This window comes from Amphiura filiformis, chromosome 3 (assembly GCF_039555335.1).
Source record: "Amphiura filiformis chromosome 3, Afil_fr2py, whole genome shotgun sequence".
Classification (NCBI taxonomy): domain Eukaryota; kingdom Metazoa; phylum Echinodermata; class Ophiuroidea; order Amphilepidida; family Amphiuridae; genus Amphiura; species Amphiura filiformis.
In genome coordinates, this window is record NC_092630.1 from 14,492,978 (window position 1) to 14,514,714 (window position 21,737).

At 36.8% G+C, this 21,737-nt stretch overlaps 1 protein-coding gene across 1 annotated transcript; it reads left to right on the top strand.

Annotated features, from left to right (window-relative positions):
- The first annotated feature begins 266 nt into the window (after positions 1-266).
- Positions 267-21,617, top strand: LOC140148079 (protein mono-ADP-ribosyltransferase PARP14-like). The gene is made up of 21 exons (XM_072169933.1): positions 267-535; positions 3,668-3,777; positions 4,266-4,581; positions 4,763-5,023; positions 5,866-6,102; positions 6,783-8,477; positions 8,735-9,190; positions 9,589-9,722; positions 10,094-10,333; positions 10,435-10,656; positions 11,014-11,128; positions 11,335-11,475; positions 12,378-12,452; positions 13,803-13,985; positions 14,246-14,470; positions 14,780-14,949; positions 15,446-15,529; positions 15,785-16,163; positions 16,525-16,670; positions 17,009-17,195; positions 17,850-21,617. Exons 1-21 carry the CDS (start codon positions 304-306, stop codon positions 17,978-17,980), a joined length of 5,739 nt encoding a protein of 1,912 aa, XP_072026034.1. The 5' UTR covers positions 267-303; the 3' UTR covers positions 17,981-21,617.
- Positions 21,618-21,737: the final 120 nt, after the last annotated feature.

Below are 21,737 nucleotides of genomic sequence, written 5' to 3' on the forward strand. Positions count from 1 at the left end.
AACAAAGTATTCTAGCTATATGAACGAGGATATTACAACTTCAACACTGTCGCAATAGGGACTTCCCCATATTTTTGCAATAACGGTAAACATATCGCAAATCAGGTGATAAGAGTGTTTCTAGAAGTCAAGCAATATTGGGCTTGTTTAGTTCTGCTAATCGGCTTGTTTTACCAAGCTTGTCTATGTAAGTAATTGCACTTGGGCTATCTTTCGTAGTATAAAGTGCGTGTGCGCCGGACATTGCTCGGGGATTTCCGAATAGCCATTCATTTACTGTAGTATCAGCTGCCATGTTTTAAAATGAACAAAGGAAAATCACGTTTCAAAATGGCTGAGAATACGCTCATCATCGATCTTAACAATGTTCCAGATGATTGTGATATTGCTGAAATACCCGACGCGTTAAACAGATACTTTACGGAGGAAAACGTCTTTGGATATGATGCAGATATACCGAAAATTAGTGTGAAAACTAAAAGGGCTAGTGGCCAAATGTTACTGTATGCTATTGCTACCTTCCACACACTGCCAGGTAGGATATTATATTATGATATGAAATATCCATGAATATTGAACGTATACTTGGTATGTGCTGCTTGCCGGGAGACATATAGGCCAATATACTATACAGTGTGTCCCAAATAAAAAATAAAGATTCCTTTCGGAGACGACAGGTCAAACCAAATCATATACTTTTATTTGAATCCTTTATTCGTGTATTGTAGCTTCTTATGACCCTTTTGGCATTCTGTTCATTTTTAGGTATCACGTTGAGGATTTATGTTGTTCTAACGACTTATTCCTAGAGCTTCAACATAGGCCTACTAGTGGAAAACATATTCTGATTATGTTATTTTTAATCAACCCGAAACACGGACACTCCGAATTTGTATATAGTTTGCCTTCCACTTCCCATAAATTCATGAGAGGTTCTCTTTTACCGATCCCGGGTTAAAGGGGGGTAACCCTATCGGTTTAGGATATGGATTCTCTTCAAACTTACATACAATGTCAAATATTGTCCCCTTTATTCATCTATGTGAGAAAACGGGAACAATTTCAGCATAAATGTGAATAATTAGCATATTAGCAAGCCAATACACTGGTACGCGTGAATTGCATTCTGGTCAGGCATCCCGAAACAACGGCCGAGCGCATGTCCCGGTGGAAACAGGAAGTGTTCGCCTTGGCACTGAAAACCGGCTCGCCCTGTACACTTTTATACCCTCTATTCATACTGATTAATCTTAAAAAACATTACATATCACTGCGCTCATTATCATTCTTGACAAGATAGCCCATGCTGTATTTACTTCGCTTAACTATTTCTTTATTTTTAGCTATATGATGCACATTTTCACATATTTATGATTACAAGCCGACGACGAACGTCGGCTTGTTCTGTCTCTTCCCAATTCTTCTTCTTTCTGGCAACTCGTGACATTTTGCGTGACTTGCCACGTTTCGCCCTAGCTCTCTTAAGGTCCGTTCATACTACCACCGCATTTGCGATGCGTTGCTTTGCGATGCCGATATATCGATTACTTTTGCCGCAACTCAACGCAACTCGTCGCATCTCCAAGTTAAAATGTATTTAACTTTATTGCGATATCGCAATGCAGTACTTGCAGTACGATGCAGTGCGACAACGCACCGCATCGCAAAGCAACACATCGCAAATGCGGTGGTAGTATGAACGAACCTTTATGCTTCGACAGATTTCAACCATACTTGAGCCAAATGACCACTGGACTAGGCCAAACCTTACATTTGACTTTGACCTGACTGTGATCTTTGACCTTGACCTTATGGCCAAAAATGTTGATTTCACAAAAAATGCTACTCCTTCCACAAATTTCATGCGATGAGGACATGGTTATATCATGTGACTCGACTTTAGTCGGTGTCTGTAGGGTGTGCTCAAATAAGGGGTCAAAGGTCATTAAGGGGTCATTTCCGGTCAAAGTCTAAAAAATATTCAAAAAATCACTGTCTTTACAAATTACATAGCAGAGAGTCGCCATTAGCACACATGCATTGCTACTAGCCAGGGTCTTTAGGATGCCTACAGTTTTGGGGTCAAAGGTCATTAAGGGGTTACTTCCGGTCAAAAACCAAAATTATCAAAAATGTTCAAAAATTTTTATCTCAAAATGTAAACAGACCAGAATAATATAACCAACATACATGAATTAGTGTTCCCTGATGTATGCATGGTATTTTTTATTTTGGGGTCAAAGGTCATTAAGGGGTCACTTCCTGTTTTTAGCTGAATAACTTCAAGAATTTTTATCTCAAGAACTGAACATGTTAGAATATTTAAATTAAAATTGGAACAATGCATTTTGTCGGTGTACATAAGGTTTTTTTTATTGAGGTCAAAGGTCATTAAGGGGGTCAAAAGGTCAATCAAAAATTTAAAAAATCAAAATCCATGTATAAGTTCCGATTAAGCTGAAATTGACCAGGAATATTTCTTATGACATCCTAAGCACAATGCAAAAGCAGTTGACCCCATCCGTGACCCAGGGGTCAAGTTATAGGGGTCAAATTGCGGCTTGTACTCAGCGTCTGTTGACTCTAGTTTTTCTTTGTTTTATTTTTTAACTAATTTTTTTAATGGGGGGAGGTGCTCTCATAATTTTTTTCATATTCCTCGTATCATGCTTGACAATATAGGTCATGTTTCCTTATTTATTTCGCCTCTACCCAAAACTCCCGTGTCGTGTAAAATGAGAACAACTGGTAGCCTGTAAAAACCGCTGTGTTTCATAATTTCTCCGGAAATACATCGACTTAGAGCGTCAAATTTCAGGATAGTAATGAGAAAAATAGTATCTATTATGTGATACCAAAACCTCATCAACAATAAAAAAAATCGGGGGGATGATGCTGTCGATCGGGTTACGGACCTTTAATGCCACAAATCTATATTACGTCCGTGCTCTCACTGCCTTACTGTTTGTGTAAGCGACTACTTAACGAAATTGCAACCGACCAATCAATGCTGCCCCCGCTGCGCGGCGATATTTGAAGAGGTTTCTCAGATAAACATAGCTATTCTTGCACAAAACACACACGTAAAGTGTACGCAAAAGAGACTACAAAAATTTATTTGGACTGCATATTGAGGTGAGCTGTCACCAGAGTCACCATATAGTTTGTACAATTATTTGGAAGGAAGATAGGTCAGGGAACCTATACCGTAGTAGTCTTGTCCTGAAATACAGAAATAGGAATATTTGGCTTGACTCAAAAGCAGCGTTTGCACAATGTTTTTTTTGTGTGTTTACTATATCTCTGAGACCTAGTTCAGAATCTGGCGGGTGCCACCCTTGAAAATTTTGAAATAAATGACCCCAAAATGACCCCATAGGGTTATACAGGGGTCAAAAATTTAAAGTGTTCAAATATCACTTCAAAGTACTCGTATATCAAATTATTCGTCTAGGTCCAAGGATAACAAATATGTAATTTTATTTCTCAATACGACCAATGCTTCAGAAGTTATGTGCCGCAACAGGTCAAGGGTAAATGTCTAGTTTGCATAGTAGTCAAAAATTAAAGTTGCTCCGATTTTTGTAGCAAATTGTTCGTCTATCAAAAGGAATTTTGTCGAGGGGGGTGTTGCAATGTAATTATGATGGTATTTTTCAAATTACAGCTTTTAACAGAGTACTATTTCAACAAAACCACACGGTATCAGTTCAAGGACATACAATTGATGTGGTAATCAACCCACCGGAGAATATGAGGAAGGCAAGTGGTGCCATGGTAAGAGTTCTCAAATAATCGGACGCATGGCCGTACATTAACATGCAAACATATCAGCAAACCTATGTGTTTTCTTTTTATTGGGGGGTCAAAACTTTAATATATTTAAATTACATGTCGGATTACATGGCACTGATAAAGCGGATGAAAAACATTTTATATCAAAAAACACATTATTATAAAAAGGTTGTCAAAATGTCATTGTTGAATATTTATGGAAAACATTTTGCAACACATTTTATTAACAAAAATAACAATATTCTTCATATAACTTATTCATATAACATTTATATATCACCCCTTTTACAACATGTACAAGGAATACAGCGTTGACATTTAAACGTTTTCTGACAACCTTTTCTAACCTTTCGAAAACTTTAACAAGGGTTCATCGACACTTTTAGGCCATATTTAGGATGCGAGTTTTGATGATCATACGGGAAAATGTGCATTTATTATTGCTGGTCCAACTATCATTACTATAACAGGGCTGCACCAATCCAGTTGAGTGTTCAGACCAGGAGATCGACATGCAAAGTTATGATACATGTACAGGATACATGGACGATATGGAACCTAAGGCTGAAGTCGAAGAAGATGATGATGAAGAAGAAGAGGAGGAGGAAGAAGAAGACGAAGACGCAGATCCAATTGTCCAGGTATCAAACTCCGAAGGCATCAGCGAAGAAATGCTCACAATGTACTTTGAAAATAAAAGACGTTCAGGAGGTGGAGACGTTGTCGCTGTGGACGTTGACCCCGAAAATGAAGGAATTATACTACTACAATTCCGTCATAGCAAAGGTGATCTATGATACTTACAGATAATCTTTGTTCAATGCAATCACTTTTTCTGTAAAAAGTTAAATTAACACAGAAATTTAATTTAATTTTAATTTAATTTTTATTAAGAAAATTCCGTAATGTAGGTCACGTTATTTTAGTCGTAAAGCTGATCAAAATACCAATTTTGTTCCAAATACAGATGCCCTAGCGGTGCTTAACAAACGCAATCATTTGTTGATGGGGAAGACGCTCATTGTCGTGCCAAGAAAGAAAAAGAAGCCTCGCCCAGAACGACCTGTAGACTCGACTTCTTTGTTTTTAGCGGGCATTGCAGGTGACGTTAACAACGAATTGCTGCTTCTCTACCTTGAAAACTGCACACAAAAAGAAGAAGATCCAACGGTCATATATGGGGAAAAGCCTGGAACTGCAATGGTGACATACCCAAGTGAAATTGAAAGTAGGGTAGATTTGTTGCTAGACTGCTATTTATTAATATGTGCGGAAATTAAATAAAAACAATACTTTTACCTCTTATTTATTACTAAATATATTCGTTATTCCCTTATCGTTAATACAAGACATTACCAGTATGCTTCGACAATATTTATAAATACGTTAATGACCCATGGGCACGACATAACCAAGATCAGCAAGCGTGACCAAATCCTCATGCATTGACTACTATACAGAAAAGGATAGGAACTCTTATGTAGGATCATATGATGCATGCGTGAACCTTAACATAACCCCAATATGTGACCGTACAGCACTAAAAAGAGCCATAAATGTCCTTATTGTATTCTGAGTTATTTGATAGTCAAACACCAATCAATAATCCTATTGTTGAAGGGGATAATAAGCTTCTACCTTTGATGTCTATGGAATTCTTAATATATATAGCTCTGGTCTTTGTTTGCTTTGGCTAAATCCTGTTCAAGTGGTCGGTATTTTGTCTAGGTATGTATAACCAACAATTAACAATGTGAGGACAATCCTGGCTTGGGGATGATTTGAAATGACCGCCAATTATGACTGTTTGATATTATTTACCAGCAATGTGGAAAAAGAGACACGTGTAGAAACGCAAAAAGCTGCCATTGAGTTGAAGGAGCAAAGGTCAACAAACCATAACCCCGCTTCTGGATATCGTTTGGAGTCAAATGATATACCATTTTAAAGTTTATGATATATATTTTCTTATTTTGACCGGGGGAGGAATTTACGGCTCATTCGTCGTGTACGGTCACATATAACACATAGGTCAATATAATAACGCTGGTATGTTCTTCTTAAATACAGGTTTAGAAGGTGTCATAAAGAAGATTCAGAAGAAGAAACTAAAGGGACAGGCAGTGTCTGCATCGTGTGTTTACTTATCAGACTGTGTGCTAGTGACAAACTTGAAACCAGATACCTCACTCGACAACATAGAATTGTATTTCGAGAATGAGCGACGAAGTGGAGGAGGGGATGTTCGTGAAGTAAAGTTCAATAGTGACGAGAATCAGGCGATTGTTTATTTTGAAGACTATCGAGGTAAGATTCACTGGTGAAAATTTAAAATGAAAATGCTTTCAAGAGCGATGAGAATTGAGCATTGAAAATTTTCTCATTTCTATGAACTGTCTCTTCCAAATGAATGAAAAATACTAATTAACATGTCAACAACCTGTCCCAATGTTTTAAATAAGAAAATCTACAATCAACGATAACGATTATTAATAACAATAATTAGTACGTGACAGGTTGTTGACACGTTAATTAATATTTCTCATTCATATGAGAAAGTTTCATAGAACTGAGAACATTTTAAATTCTCAACGCTTTTGAACTTTTCTTATTATGAATTTCCACTAGTGAATGATATGTTACAGTATTATTACAAAGTCCGACCGAACCACGATCAAAATAATCGCTGCATAAAGTCTACCTCATGTTATTGTACTATCATTCTAAAAGGTGTGTGATCATAGATTTACATAACCACTTCACAGCTTTGCTGGCGAATCATAACCTGTTTTCCCTTCTAGGAGGATGAGCATACCACCGTAAATAGAGTATAAGTCACTATTTTTCATGTTTTTATTTTGTTTGAATTATTTTACTTATTTGTTATTTCTATCCATTTTTTATCTGACAACCTATCGCTACGTGTAAAAAGAGTGGATTTTATAAATAACAATTTCTTCTGTTTTATGATATTTTAATTGTTTCAGTGGTAAACCGGGTCATCCAACGCAAACACTCGCTGTCCAAGACTTCGGTGACTGTGTCCAAATACTTAGAATGTTTGGGTTCTGAAACATCTTCCGAAGGACCAACATCTCCACTTCCAAAAGATCATGTCATGCAACTAGATCCGTACTTGGCCGCGTATTTGTTTGAAGACGGTAGCCCACATAAGCCAAACATAGAGAGGGACATGAAAAAGGAAAGTGCAATGATTATCTGGCCTGCTGACGACAAGAGGGGTGCGATCAGGATTCGACCTGTTCAGCAGAAAGGAATTTCAGTCGAGTGGCGCCATTGGAAAGACCATGTTTCTCAACGATTGGGAGACATTTTCAGCGAGTTTGTGATTGAGGAAATTAGCGTTAGCGAACCATTCTGGGATGAAGTTTGCAAAAAACTCGATTCGTCGCAGTACGATGAAATACATCCACTGTACTCAACTGAACGGAAGACGATCCTTCTCAGAGGTCCTCTGGCACAGGTTAAGCGATGCAAATCCGAAATGCAGACAACTGAAAAAGACTTACAGAAAGCTGTCGAACTCGAAAAACAGCGTGTCAAGAAGACCATGAAAACATCTCCCGAAAGGTTCAAGTTATTCTTTCTTTGCCAAATCAAAGACAATATTTCCAAGAAATGGCAAAACGTCATCATTTCGGCAGATTCAAAGTCGCACGAAATCTTCATTGAAGGCTTAAAAGCTGACGTAGCAGAAGTACAAGCTGATATATACGCGCGATTTGATTTACTTACTCGACAGAATATCCGTGCAAGCCCAAGCAGAGTAGAGTTCATCAAGCACGAGGAAGACAAACTTCATGAAATATTTTCATCGCGTAATATCAATGCAGCTTGTCAGATTACCAGACAAGAAGCGGAAGTAGTGGGAGCGTCTGCACAAGACGTAGAACGAGCAATGGCCTTTATCAAGGACGAACTTTCAGAAGACTCGATTCCATTCCAAGATGTAGAAATATTTCAGTCTCAAAAAGGTTCCGCTTTACTTGACGATGTTAACAAAGGAAAGTCAGTTCTTGCGACCGTGAATCAGATGGGGAAATGTGTAGACTTGTCTGGATTCAAATCCCATGTGGAAAAAGAAGCTACAAGGATCCGCGTGTTCATTAATAAGAATGCTGTAGACCAACACTTCATTCCTCTACCGAGAGGAAAATTGCGCTATTTAGATCTACACGCCAATGAAGAATTTAAGTCACTCGGTCAATATCAACATCCAACAGTTGAAATCCGGACTGAGCTCAGAGGCTCAAATCGCGGGGTTAAAGTAATTGGAACCGATCAAGGACTCCAAAGTGTAATCCCCAGCTTAACCAACTTGACCGATAGCATTCTTGAGCGTCAACACCCAATCACTAAGCCAGGTATACAAGAACTGTTGGGCCAGGCCAATGGTAAGAATTTCTTGGAGAGAGTACAGAAGGATTGTCAATGTGTCATTGAGTCGACCGATACTGATGACGAAGAGGAACATCCATTTGATCAAGAGGGTCCACCGAGAATGAAGTCACGAGTTCTGTTGAGTCAAACAGCGCCAAATGGTTGTCAACTAAAGATATGTCATGGAGATCTCACAACAGAGCGAGTAGACGCCATTGTTAATGCGGCCAATACAGATTTGCGGCATGTTGGTGGCTTGGCAAAAGCTATTGTGGAAGAAGGTGGGTGTTACTTGTATTTCCTATTTTTTCAAATCGGTAATTAATACTACAATGTGCATGTATGTGGTACGAAACAATGCCAGGTAAAACAAATCCAAATGAACATGTCAGACCATTGTTTAAATAATAATTACCGATGCAACTATATAAATTTACCACCATAACCACCAGTATCCCCCCAATCAGCTACCTCTTTTTCTCCTTGTACATCTACTTAGTGTTTAGTTGCTTGTTTCACTAAATTTGTCATTTTGCAGGCGGACATATTATTCAAAGGGAAAGTGACGCAATTCTGCGCAACTTGGGGAGGTCATTGTACACTGGCCAAGCTGTTGTTACCGGTCCTGGAAACCTGCCATGTCGTCATATTATTCACGTGGCTGGACCAAGGTGGCCTATTGGAAAACGCTATTCCAAATCTTCAGGTCAAAGGACCCAGGAAGAAGATCTTCTTTATGATGCCACGAAAAGCGTTCTAAAGGAAGCTACTAGAAGAAATCTGAGCTCCATATCATTACCGGCGATTAGTTCTGGTATCTATGGATTCCCATATCAGCTTTGCGCAAAGACTATGTTGGATGCTGTGCTTGACTTCTGTAATACCCAGACGAGCATAAAGGAAATTAGATGTACCAACAACAAGCAGGAGCCAACTGATGCGTTTCTGAATGAGGCTCAAAGACGCTTTGGCAAACATCAACTTCACACTTTAGGTGAGACACATTTTAAACCTTTGCAGCGAAATAAATCGAATATTAAAATTCTTGTAACACAATTTACGACTTAAAGAAGAGGGGCAAGGAGGTGCAACAAACGTATTTTAACACATTCCTGTAATAGAGAAATTGCGTTATTGAATTGTTTCGGATCCATGAAAACTCATTTTAAGGGAAATTGCATTATTTTCCAAACCTCTCTTGTGTGTTTTGAAGAGAACGAGAAATCAAACGGGAAAAAGACACATACAAACCACACATTCATTAACTTCACGATGATATCAAAACGGTTTAGAATGAACTAAGTAACCAATAATGTCAAATGGTGACTGTAATAAAATGACGAATAAGAGATTGTGCTAGTCTTACGTTATTATATGTTCCTCTTCAAATAGATCCAGGTGATTTTCCCACGTCATCTGCTTCAAACAACCCGGTCACGTTTTCTCGTCGTTCTGACAATGACGCTCTGAAAACAAGAGAAGGCAAACAAATTTCGTTCGTGAAAGGGAACATAGCTCGTGAGAAGGTATCTAATGATAAACGTTGTCCATAACAATGATTGTAAATAAAGCGAATAACAATAGCTCCAAAAATTGTACATCATACAATACTCCACATCAAAAGGATGAACTTGTCGGCTGATACATTATGCCTCTTTTTACGTAATAGCTCGGAATAAATAACTAGACTCATATGTAGTCGAGGTCACTTCAAATAGTTTCCAAGTCACATAGTTTATGTATGTTAAGCCCATGTGACTTGGGGATGATTTGAAGTGTCCTCCATTTGAGATGAGTCTGGTACTTATTCATAGCTAGTATGTTAAAAGAGACACATGCAGTAGCCAACATGTGCTCCTTTTGTAATGGATGTACACAATTATGTTTTAATTTCAAGGTCGATGTCATCGTCAATACCGTTGGAAGCAGCGTTCAACTAAAACAAGGTGGTGTATCCACTGCCATTCTAGCAGCTGCTGGACAAAGCCTTCAGAATGAGTGCGATATTGCTCTACGACAAAAACAACTGACAAGGCTTCAAGCTGGAGAGTTTATCAAAACAAGACCAGGAAATTTGGCTTGTAAGGCAGTCTACCATACTGTTTGTGATAGTTATACTGCGCGAGGATCTGAGCAGGTAAATAGTATGCCTTATTTCTTTCTTCAGTTCCATCAGGTTTAGCAGAGAAAAGACCTGTATTATATTTCAATTAATTTAATTTCTTTATATTTATTAAGAGCTTCAGTACGATAATGCAGAAGGTCCTAGCACAAGCGAACGAAGAGGGTCATGCATCAATCGCAATTCCAGCTATTGGCACCGGAAATCTTGGATTCCCAGCCAAAGTGACTGCTCAGCTGATGTACGAGGAAGCACTCAGCTTTTCACAGCAGAACCCTGGTGGATCGCTTATTGAAATTCGATTTGTTGTTTATCAGAACGATCACTCCACAATTAAGGTAATTCGTTATAAATAGACGAACTCATTCATTTACTTTATAAAACCCAAATAAAACCATTGTAATCTTATGACAGGTGACATATCACGTGATGAATGTACAATATCACATTGTAATAAACAAGGAACGCTGGTTATTCTTTCCCCTGGAGTACTACATCCAAACATAGGATGCTCTACAAAATTTCATGTTAGTTACATATTGTACTACATGTACATGTATGAGTAATGTTGACATGTAGACATGTGCTCGTATGTTTCCAAACATAGGATGCTCCACCTAATCACATGTTATTTGCTTATTGCACCATATAAATTATATTAGTAATGTTATAGCCTATGTATAATTACTTTGCAGGCCTTTGAAGATGAAAGCAAAACTAGAAAAGACTCCAGTTTTCAACAGCGATCTTCATATGGAAGTCATCGATCTCAAAGAAGGCTGAAGACAGGGAATTCAACTAAGTTTGCCGGTCAGTTATTCATTGGTTTTATCTAGTAATGCGATAATAATAATATATGTTTGCAAGAAATGTTTTGTGTGATTTGAGAACTCGATGAAGTTTCACATTAATTCAGTCTAGAAGTCTAATGTAAATAATATTATGTTGAAATACCACTGTGAGCAAAACTACTGCTTATATTTGTATAAGAACCAATCATATTTTTAACATTACAGCTACCAGTGATAACCAGCCAAGGAATGCTACAACGAGAATGAAAATTGGTTCCGTTATTGTGGAGTTACATCAAGGTGACATCACTAAGGAGACTACAGATGTTATTATCAACAGTGTTGGCCACGACTACGGCCTGAGTGGTGAGTATAAATGCTTTATAATACAACTTTGGGGTGTTAAATTGTTTCACATGTTCATTCAAAAGGTGGCTCTAGAAAACGTCATATCTCCCCAAAAGAACAATGCGTAACAACGTTTCCTTCCCCCAATGTCCACAATGTTGTCGGCATTTATATTTACCGTTAGTACCCTAACACTGAATTTTAGCTAATTTTGAGGAAGTTGAAGGAAAGGATATAGGGAACAATTCAACAATGGTTGTAGGGTTGGGCGGTAATTGTATTAGGACATAATTTGTACGTCGAAAAAATGCTTCTTAACTTATGTTTTATTTTATTTTGTCATGTGCAATTAGCTCAGTTTTAGAGCTGGGTTCTTGGTGGTTACAAGTAAAGGAAGTTGGTCATTAGAGACGAGCACATTTTTGGTGAAGGCATTTCTGCACACCATATCTCATGTGATCAACATAATGAAAATAATAATTATCTTTTGCATCTAGTCTTTGTTTGGGTTTTGTTGAATTGAACTTCTTGATGATAGCCCTGAAAGAAAAGGCTCTACATGACCGAATGTATACTTTGAAAATAAACTGAACAAGTATTATTCTCTGTTCAGAATAACATACTGGGTCTACTCAAATGGCCCACCGAATGCACGCTAGTAATGAAACTCGTTAATATGTAACGTAAACAGCTTGGTCAGGAATGAGTGTAATGCTGGATAAATACGCAAGCTGTAAATCTGGCATTCACAGGGGTACTAGTAGAGGGTACATAGATTATTTCATGATTGTAGCAATTTAGAGTAGGTTGCTAACATGTTTTTATACAATTGACATGATATATTGTTATCAAATCACACTATATATAATTGTTGATCGTTTGTGATGCAGTTAGAAAAAATGTGCCTTTAATCGTTACAGGACCAGTTGCTCAAGCAATTCTGAAGGCAGGTGGCAACCAAATAAAACGTGAATGCGAACAATTGTCAAGATCAGGTTTGTACAAAAATGTGCCTCAATATTGTACGTTTTGCTTAGAATGTTGGGTTTTATTTATGTGTTGTACTGGTTATTCACGTCACGACTTTGTTTTTGTTTTTTATTTTTGTGTGATACTTAAGTGTGTATAAGTTATTCACGACTTTGTTTTTGTTTTTTATTCCCTTCTCTTTAGCAATAAAGGGGCTCTTGCGATTATGCTTTCTTTTATGTGTATGGATGTTGGTGTGATACTTTAAGTGTGTATACTCGTTTGTTCCATTTTGTTATGTTGAGCATATCAAGGCATTAACAGTTGAAATCTAGGAGATACCGCTGACAAATCTTCGGCCAGGCACAAGTGACCTGGTGAACGAAGGGGTCGCCGTAGATAGCTGGTTGGGGGCAATTTTTACAAAACAGTCAAGTGTAGCCAACAATCGGGCTTGTTACCCTGATCGGAACCGACTGTAACGAGGTCCTTTATCATGCTCAGGTGTTTCATTTTCCCAATGTTTGCAGATCCGTGTTCAATTCAATCCAAGTTTATTCTGGAGTTACCAATATTTTACCATTAAAAACATAATATTCTACAGACAAAAAGGTTTATAAATACAATTTCCATTTTAAACTTTGGAATAATAATTACATGCATAATAAGAATAAGATTGCGCATTACAAAATTTTAAAAATTGGAAAAGAAAAATATGTTGATAAGAGGCGTCTTTGAGCCTCATAAAAGCCGAAAAGGTCTAATATTAAAACAGATTTATAGGGAACATTGATGTAATTTCGTAGGGGGAGCATGGCCAGAAGAGGCTATCTGATTAGATGTTCAGGGCAAGATATGCTAATTTGCATAATGTATACGTATGGTTAGGTTTTTATTTTTTCTCAATATCTGGAGATCCGTATGGGGTACAGTGATGTTACTTTGTATGACAAGGCCAAAGGTTCTCCTGTTTAATGTTCAGAGCAAAATAGGCTAATTAAATACCTGATTCGCCCCTGCAGGCAAATGCAGAAATCAAATTATAAACTATACATTGCCAATACTATATTTTTGAATAAGATGTCATGATTTTGAGTTGAGTGAGATGGCAGGAAGCTGTTGAAGGCAATACTAGCCATATTTGTTTTCAGTTTTAGCCATTTAATTGAAAACCTACAGTGTACCTCTTAAATATTAATACTAACAGTTGGTAAAAGACAGAAAAAAGTTTAATTTCTTAACGTCTGTTATATTTTTATTCATTTTTGTAACTTGTTCTTGAGTCAATCAACTATAATTTACTCCAAGTTTTAAATCTTTAAATCGTAAGCACTGGTCATTACATAATACATATATTGGATATTGCACTCGCACAGGTGGCTACCACAGTCGAGCAGAGGAGGTCTTCAAAACAAGCTCAGGACGGTTGAGATGCAAACAGATTATACACATTAAGACACCTCATACTACAGACAAGCTCAAAGATTTAGTTGGCAAGGCTCTCCAGCTTGCAGAGTCAGACAAATTTATGTCAATTGCATTCCCTGCTCTCGGAACAGGTATTTAGTGTTTTATCCATTTTACATTTACTAAGATGAGATCAGGACACGGAGAGAAAGAAAGAGTTGGTGTAAAAGAAAGAGATAAGAAAAATAAAGCGACATAGACTAGTAGACGCACTGACAAAAAAGAAAAGAAAAGGAACGGGAAGAAACATAGGAAGAAATCCATGAGAATACAGAGGCAAATGCAGAAACCATGATTATGCATATATGAAACATGCTTTCAAAATTAGTTCTTACCTATTTACTTCTATTAGGTATTGTTGCGTTAGGAGGAAATGCGGAGGCAGCCGTCATTGCCTTATTGGATGCCATTGCAGAGTTTGCTATCCAGGATAGACCATCGTACTTATGTCAGGTCAAAATAACCATTTTCAAACCCGAGATGTTCGATGTATATGAAGGCGCATTGAAATCAAAAATCGACGGAGCAAGTAGGCATGGTAATAGACAGAGCAAAGGGATGCTCAGAAGAGGCTTTGGTAAGATTTATTTTGCACATTGTTAGAAAGGATAATGTCAATCATTGTTATCATATGCCTAATGAAAGTGATAAGTAATGTATGCAGATCATAAATACAAATGGGCAACGTGCGAACGTACATATTGAAATTCGTCAGAACTGTTTCATGGCTTCATTCATTTACGTTAAGCATATTGCAACTTGGGGGCTTCCATTTTAAAAGCTTTCAATAGTTAATATCGCGACCTTCATCGATTAGTGCGGAAGCTAACAACATGACCATAGAACATGTTTTTACTTATATTATTACTTGTTATTAACTATGCAGATTATGTTTGGTCAGCACTATCGGGAAGTAGTTCAACTGAACAAGAAGACAATTGGGAGACACCATCAGATGACACATTGATACTCTACATATTTGCAAGAAACTCTCGGCGCATAGATCAAGCTATTGCCAAGATTGAAGATTACATCAGAACAGAGTTTCATTCTGAGGTACATAATCTAACATCCGTTTCAACATTATTCGCAAAGGGTTAGAAAAGGTTGACTTATATAAAGGGCATATAAAGGGTATGTAACGTTTTCATAACATTCAAATACATTTTTTTGATAACGTACTGCAAATTTTCTAACACACGGTTATTTAATTGTTGACAAAATATTTTGCCAAAAATGCCAGCAAAATTATTTTACAATAACCATTTTAAAATTTTTGTTGCAGTCTATTTTAATACAAAACGTTTTCATGATCTTTATATAACCCGACATTTAATGTTATTAAAACGTTTTTATCAAAATCGAAACCCAAACTATCACCGATTTAAAACATTTTAAAAACATTTTCGTGTTTTCTGGGATGTTTAATATTATTTATGTAATAAATTTAAGTCATGAAAATGACGGAATGCTCATTTTCGCGTCATGCTGTCTAACGAATCTATAGTTCTGTACTTTTTCTGCTTTTTAAATGTCCTTGTCCTCTTTATAGGACGTTCCTATCACTCCAAGTTTAGTTGAAGAACTGGACCCAGTGAAAATTCAACGAATTTACACTATCGGAGAAACCAACAAGGTAAGTTTTTTTCAGAACTATACCTCAAAACAATTGTATTATTTTCAGTGGAGATAAATTGAAACAAAACAAGACCATTATTTGTATTTTAAATTGTCATGAAATGTCACCTCATAACCCTAAAATAAATTTGCGTGCTTGTAAAAATCTTGTCCTGTTATCAGATTTTTTTTCTAATTGTTACATGACAGGCAGACTAATATATTAATATCATCTCAAATTAATCGCATATTTACGGTGGTATTTTGTTTACAGGTAGAGGTTACGCCAATGTTAGATGGTAGAGCAAAACGCATATCAATTCAAGGCAAAGACACTAATGTCAGGTGTGCCAAAGCAGAAATCCTAGAATATTTCATGGAACTGCAAAGACAGCAAACCCGGAGAGCAGAAGATCAGCTCATTAACAAGGAAGTCCAATGGAAGTTCAAGGATGCCACCGGTATTTTCGTTGAGTATGGAGACGAAATCAATCCGATCATAGAAAGGGCACAACGTGAGGAACGTCCGTATGTTATTGTGCCTTTAGAAGATGGAGGAATTCTGATAGATTTTGAGACGATGACAGAAACTGCACAAGGCTCTGGTGCTTCGTCTAAAGCCGTAGATGTCCATCGTTGTGATCTTAAGAATGGTAAATATTACTAGTGTTACCATGGAGGTTTTTTCGCACATGATGTAAAAAGAAAGTCCGTGCACAGCTACTATGATTAACAAAAAGCATGTACATGTAAATTGACAATTTCAGTTGATATACGGTTAAAAGCAGCATTGTGGCATCTTTGTTTATACCGAAGAGAGTTAACATCACACTTGTTGCGATACAGTCAATTGAATACATAAATACAAAAGATCCAAGGAAAAAAAAAAAAAAGTGTATCATTTTAATTCCTTCAATTAGATTTCCACATGGCAAATTTACATGTAAATTGGTGTAAACAGTTTGATATGACATTATGTTTGCTTATTCATTTTTTCCTTTTCTAAATTCCCAGAGAACACGTTTCGCCTTCCAGCCAATTGGGACCAGATGAATCCGGGCGTCAATAATGCAACGATTGCTTTGAAGCCAGGAGCAGAAATGACCCAAGTTCAAACTTCATTTCAGGGTCTTATTGGTCGCCAAGTGATCATATCAAAGGTAGGTTTTTGTAAAAAAAATGGTGGTATTTTGAAATTTGAGGTCAGATTTATACATAACTGTCAATATGATATTAAGAGGCACCAAACTATTAATACAAATATCAATATCAAGTGATTATAATCTGTAGTATTACACCGGTGAACCTTTTAATGAAACCTGCATCAATTATTTTCTTATAAGGACAAACTATTTATTTTGTTTTCAAGTTTTATTTCCTGAAAAACAAAATATTTATTTTGTTTTCAAGTTTTATTTCCTCAAATTATTTGTTTTACTTCCACATGTCTGTTTATTACTTTATCATTTGTCCTTTATCTTTTGCCTTTTCCTCACAGATTGAACGAATACAGATCCTAGATTTATACAAAGGGTACGCTGCGACAAAAGAAAGAATGCAAAACAGTGTTTCGTCAAGCCAAGTCCAAATCGAAAGAACCCTGTATCATGGCGTCAATCATAATATAACGCAAAAAATCAACAATTCGGGATTCGATCGGGCAGATGCTAGCAACCAAAATATTCGTAAGTAAAACAACATGTTACTATTATCCCCTTCATTTAGATTGATTTGCTCATCCGGATGATCGTAAAAATCATCAAAATGCAGATTTTGGTACCTTTGTCATTGTCATAGATGTGTTAACATAGCCTACGAGTGGTTCAGTGGAAAGCTCGAAAACTGTGTATTGAAGACCAAATAAGGAATTTATATGAATCTATAATATATATACTGACAGTATATAAATTAGCTACATGTATTTGAATGGTGCTTCAACCTCGTCAATACTGCTGTTTTCTTCGTTTTTTTGCCAAATTTTTCATTTCAAAAATACCAAGTGACAATTTGAATGACTTAACCTTCGCATTTATCAACTGAAATTTTGGGAATAAGCTTTTTTCGTTACAATCTACTCAAAATGTCATAAAAAGAGGATGCTAGGATCATGAAATGCTCCTTTAAAGGTGTGATCCGATTGACAGCCTCGTTCCCCTACTTAACCGCATCAAAAGATATATCTTGGTATCGGGTTTAAGCTCCTCATAAACACATGGCAATGTAAGGATTAAAAATATGAGATTTTAGTAATATTTTTGAATCATGGATTTTATGAATTTTTGTAAACATTCTTTATTGATTATTTGACTAACCGCAATGACGGGTACTATTCATTCCAGATAATTACGTATGTAGTTTGGGTTCAGGTGTCTACTTTGGCTCGAATGTTCAAGCGATGGACCAAAACCAGTATGTTGCACCAGTATCAGGACCCTCAGCTGCAAATACATGTATGTATGCAAGGTACTGACTGGTGAAATTGAACAGGGAAATAGTACCATGATATCACCATCTCAGAATCCCAACAACCCTGGCAATCCGTACGACTGTGCCGTAGATAACACTGCTAACCCAACATGGTTTGTGGTTTTCAAAGATGCACAAGCCTATCCAGAGTATCTGATCGAATACCAGTAAATCAAGTTATTGTAAGATATGTGTATCAAATACTAATAGAAATAGCACATAAAATTTGGAATTGATAAAAAACACATCCCAAGAAGTACATGTATTTACCCCCTTTATTGCGAAGCTATAACTCAAAATATATGATTCCAATTTTAAAATTGAAATAGCAAAAAGTTAGATATGCAATTATTGATACCTTACTTGTTTGGATAGCTCAAAATTTGTATCATTACAGACTGGTCAAGGATGATCCGTGGTGACCAGTGACGTACAGGCACTCAAGCATGCAAGGCAACATTTTTTCAATGGGTTTAAGGGATCTAGAATGAGCGTTCATGGCGTTTCGACAGTATTTTTTGTGGGACATGAGAGCACCTCAGACGTATCGAATTGCATTCTGAATACGAAGCATATCTTTCTGATATCAAATAATTTTCATATTTTGAAATTCACGATATAATACAAATATGGGAAAAAATCCATATCTTCAATACGAAAGGTCAAAAATTTCAATTGATCGTCGGCTTTTCATCCCGCCTACATACACTTTAAGTATAAATCATCAGATTTATAAAGTTTACTTCAAGTACTGTTAAATATCAAAAATATCAATTTTTAAAAACAAAATTATTTGATATCAGAAGGACATTCTTCGTATTCAGAATGCAATTCGATATGTCTGATGTGCTCTAATGTACCACAATAAATACTGTCCAAACGTTCATACCCCTTCCCTTAAGTGCAACTTTTAAATCGGCGTCTTGTTCATTCAAAAGGTCACCAGGGCAACACATTTTTGGGCTAATAAGACAAATGAGGCATCAAAATTTGCAAACCAAAACTCCTTTTGCTGTAGAATTTGAGTTATTGCCTCGTAATAAAGGGGAATAACTACTTTTTGGGATGTGTTTAAGTAGATGTGATTAGTGTGGATTGTACTCATTCGTCACCAGCGAGCACAAGCCGGTATACTCCAAGACCAATGCATGTAATAGTCAGAATTATTCATGTATATCAGGCTCAGTTGATTTGAAAAATGAAGTGTTCCTGCTATAATATGAGCAGTGATATAAAACACGTTGTTTCAGGCATAATGAAATTGACATGCAGCAGTTAATGAAACACATAAATACAATGAAAATTTGTAACGATATTTTCCTTGCTGTGATAAGGGTTGTTTATAGGTACAGAAGATCGTTGTTATATTAAAAAAGACGAAAAATCAAAAGTACATTACGAAATTTCAATAAAAAGCGTGTGTTAAAAAAAGTATGTTAAAGCCTGGATAAAGCAGATAAACCCGCAAACATAATCGTAAAATGAAAAACTACTTGATATTCCCGCCTGTTTTCACTTTCGTTTGAAGATATTGACATCGAAATTTATAACCTTATGCTGATTGAACTTCTACTTCTTTAAAAAGATGACGTTGTTGAGTATAAATTTCGAATATATTTATATGTGTTATATTTATACATTGCTTGCATGTTGTCTAGGCAGTGTGTAAAATTCAGCCAAAAGCAAATATTCCGCAGGACATGCTGCCTGAATGTAGCCCTTCCAGCCTGAAAGTAATCTGTCAATTTGGCAAAATCGTCCAGCTGACCCACTACCGAAATGATTTTGATTTAATATCATCCCGAGCGGTGCAAGAACTTATATTATTTTGTTGTATGCAATCTAAAAAAGGTGCTTTTAATCAATGAAAAATATCGAATTGGATAACAAATATTGATTGACATGCTAAAAGAATAAGTGCTTCCATTTTTACTGCATAATTTGTTTAAAGATTAGTCTAAACAGACTGTAAAATCAATTGTACTATTGTTTCCTACACACTTGCGTGCTGTAATTTGTTTTGTCCTCCCTTTCGGTTTCCTAAATAAATCCTTTCACTCTGGGTTATATACCCCTAATAGGCCTGGGCGATGTATGAAAATACGACGACGAACTATTTGTTCGTGGGCTATCTGAAAAAGCTGCTTTAAAATCACTGATATTGACATTTGGCATCTAAATCAAGATTAGTTTCATCTGGTATTAACTAGCCATTTGTCCATTAACCACTGCGTAATATGCACGTAGTGGTATTGAAACTCTGTTGTATCATCAGATGTTTGCTGTACTTCTGTCGAGCAGTGGCAAAACTAGAGTTGATAGCGCCCGGGGCAAGAAACAAAATTGGCGCCCCTACCCCCACCCCCTCCCGAGAATATCTTAGACGCGGGGGTGTGCGAATGGCATCGGTATTATGATTTGGCGCCCCCTAGTGGTAGCTTCCGGGGCACGTTGCTCCCCCTTGCCCCCCTAGTTACGCCACTGCTGTCGAGTCGTGTTGTCAAACATTTACAGTTTCATACTTGTTGCGCCACCCTTAATGCTTGTCTGAATATGATTTTCAAAAGAGAGTTCAACGAAATAGAAGTTCGTTTCCATTTATATAGAGTGACACATGATAAACTTTAAACATAATCTGATAATACGAGTTATTGTGTTACAGCAATATGATTTACTTTCATGATATGACACTAATCCAGGGTTGTTTTGGCAAACATAAACTTAATTTTCAGTACAAAAATAATAATGTAAATATGTTTTAAAGGAGTCGATGTTCTCAGGACGATAACATGCTAAAGTTCTTGTTTACTTTTAGATAAACAAAATTAGAACGACGAGTAATGTTCAAGCAGCATTGACTACTTCTGTATTTAAAAAAATGATGAAAGTGAAATAAACACAATACAAAAAGACAGTCCTCACTATTATGTAACCCGTCGTAAATTTAAACCTGCCTTTATATTGACGATGTGATTGAAACAGTCGTGTGCAGCATAATTTGATACCATATTTACTACCAAAACCCCTAAATTGACAAAGTTTGACACCAGTATTTGTCCACTTAGAGCTTTTGGTAGCAAATGCGGTATTAAATTGGAGCTAACAAGCACACAACGGTGTCTATTGTCATGACGTCAGCAGGGTTAGATTTCTGACGGGTTTTGTAAGCGAGGATTATCTCTTTGTGTTGTGTTTATATAAGTAAGATATGGCTAATATATAAACTGAAGAAGTTTTGAAATGTATTTATAACATTAGGTTTAGGTATTAAGGCTTTCAAAGCAATGATTTCTCGCGGTCCGATGCGCCGCCAGCGGTTGCTGTAGAGAGGCCAAAATAACAGGGATCCCTGAAAATACGCTGTGCATCATGGGGGTTATGCACACTATTAAACAGTAATGTACAGTCATAGCGGATCCATGTTCGACCAAGTGATCACACGAAATTGTTTTCGTGAAACTGTTTTCAATATTGTTATCACATTCGCATGAAAATCCAAAGGTTGGAAGGGCAGCGATACCGACCGTGGAGGTCAAAATCGGTCTTCCAAGAGCAACCGGTGGCGGCGCATCGTATTGTGAATCGCAAGAATTGTAACACGTTATTGTGGAATAAAGGAATGGACTAAGATAAAAATAAAAGTGATTTCTTTGTCATTATTTTATAGTTGTTGTTATAAGTATTTTTTGTTGCTTTTGTTTCAAATTAAAGGCACGCATGCATTAGCCATTCATCACTCTCAAACCAGATGTCTAGTCCGT

Coding starts and splice junctions, on each gene's coding strand:
- LOC140148079 (XM_072169933.1), top strand. CDS start 304: ATGAACAAAGGAAAATCACGTTTCAAAATGGCTGAGAATACGCTCATC. Junction 10,657..11,013: donor ACGATCACTCCACAATTAAG/GTAATTCGTTAT, acceptor ATTACTTTGCAG/GCCTTTGAAGATGAAAGCAA. Junction 17,196..17,849: donor TGCTAGCAACCAAAATATTC/GTAAGTAAAACA, acceptor TATTCATTCCAG/ATAATTACGTATGTAGTTTG.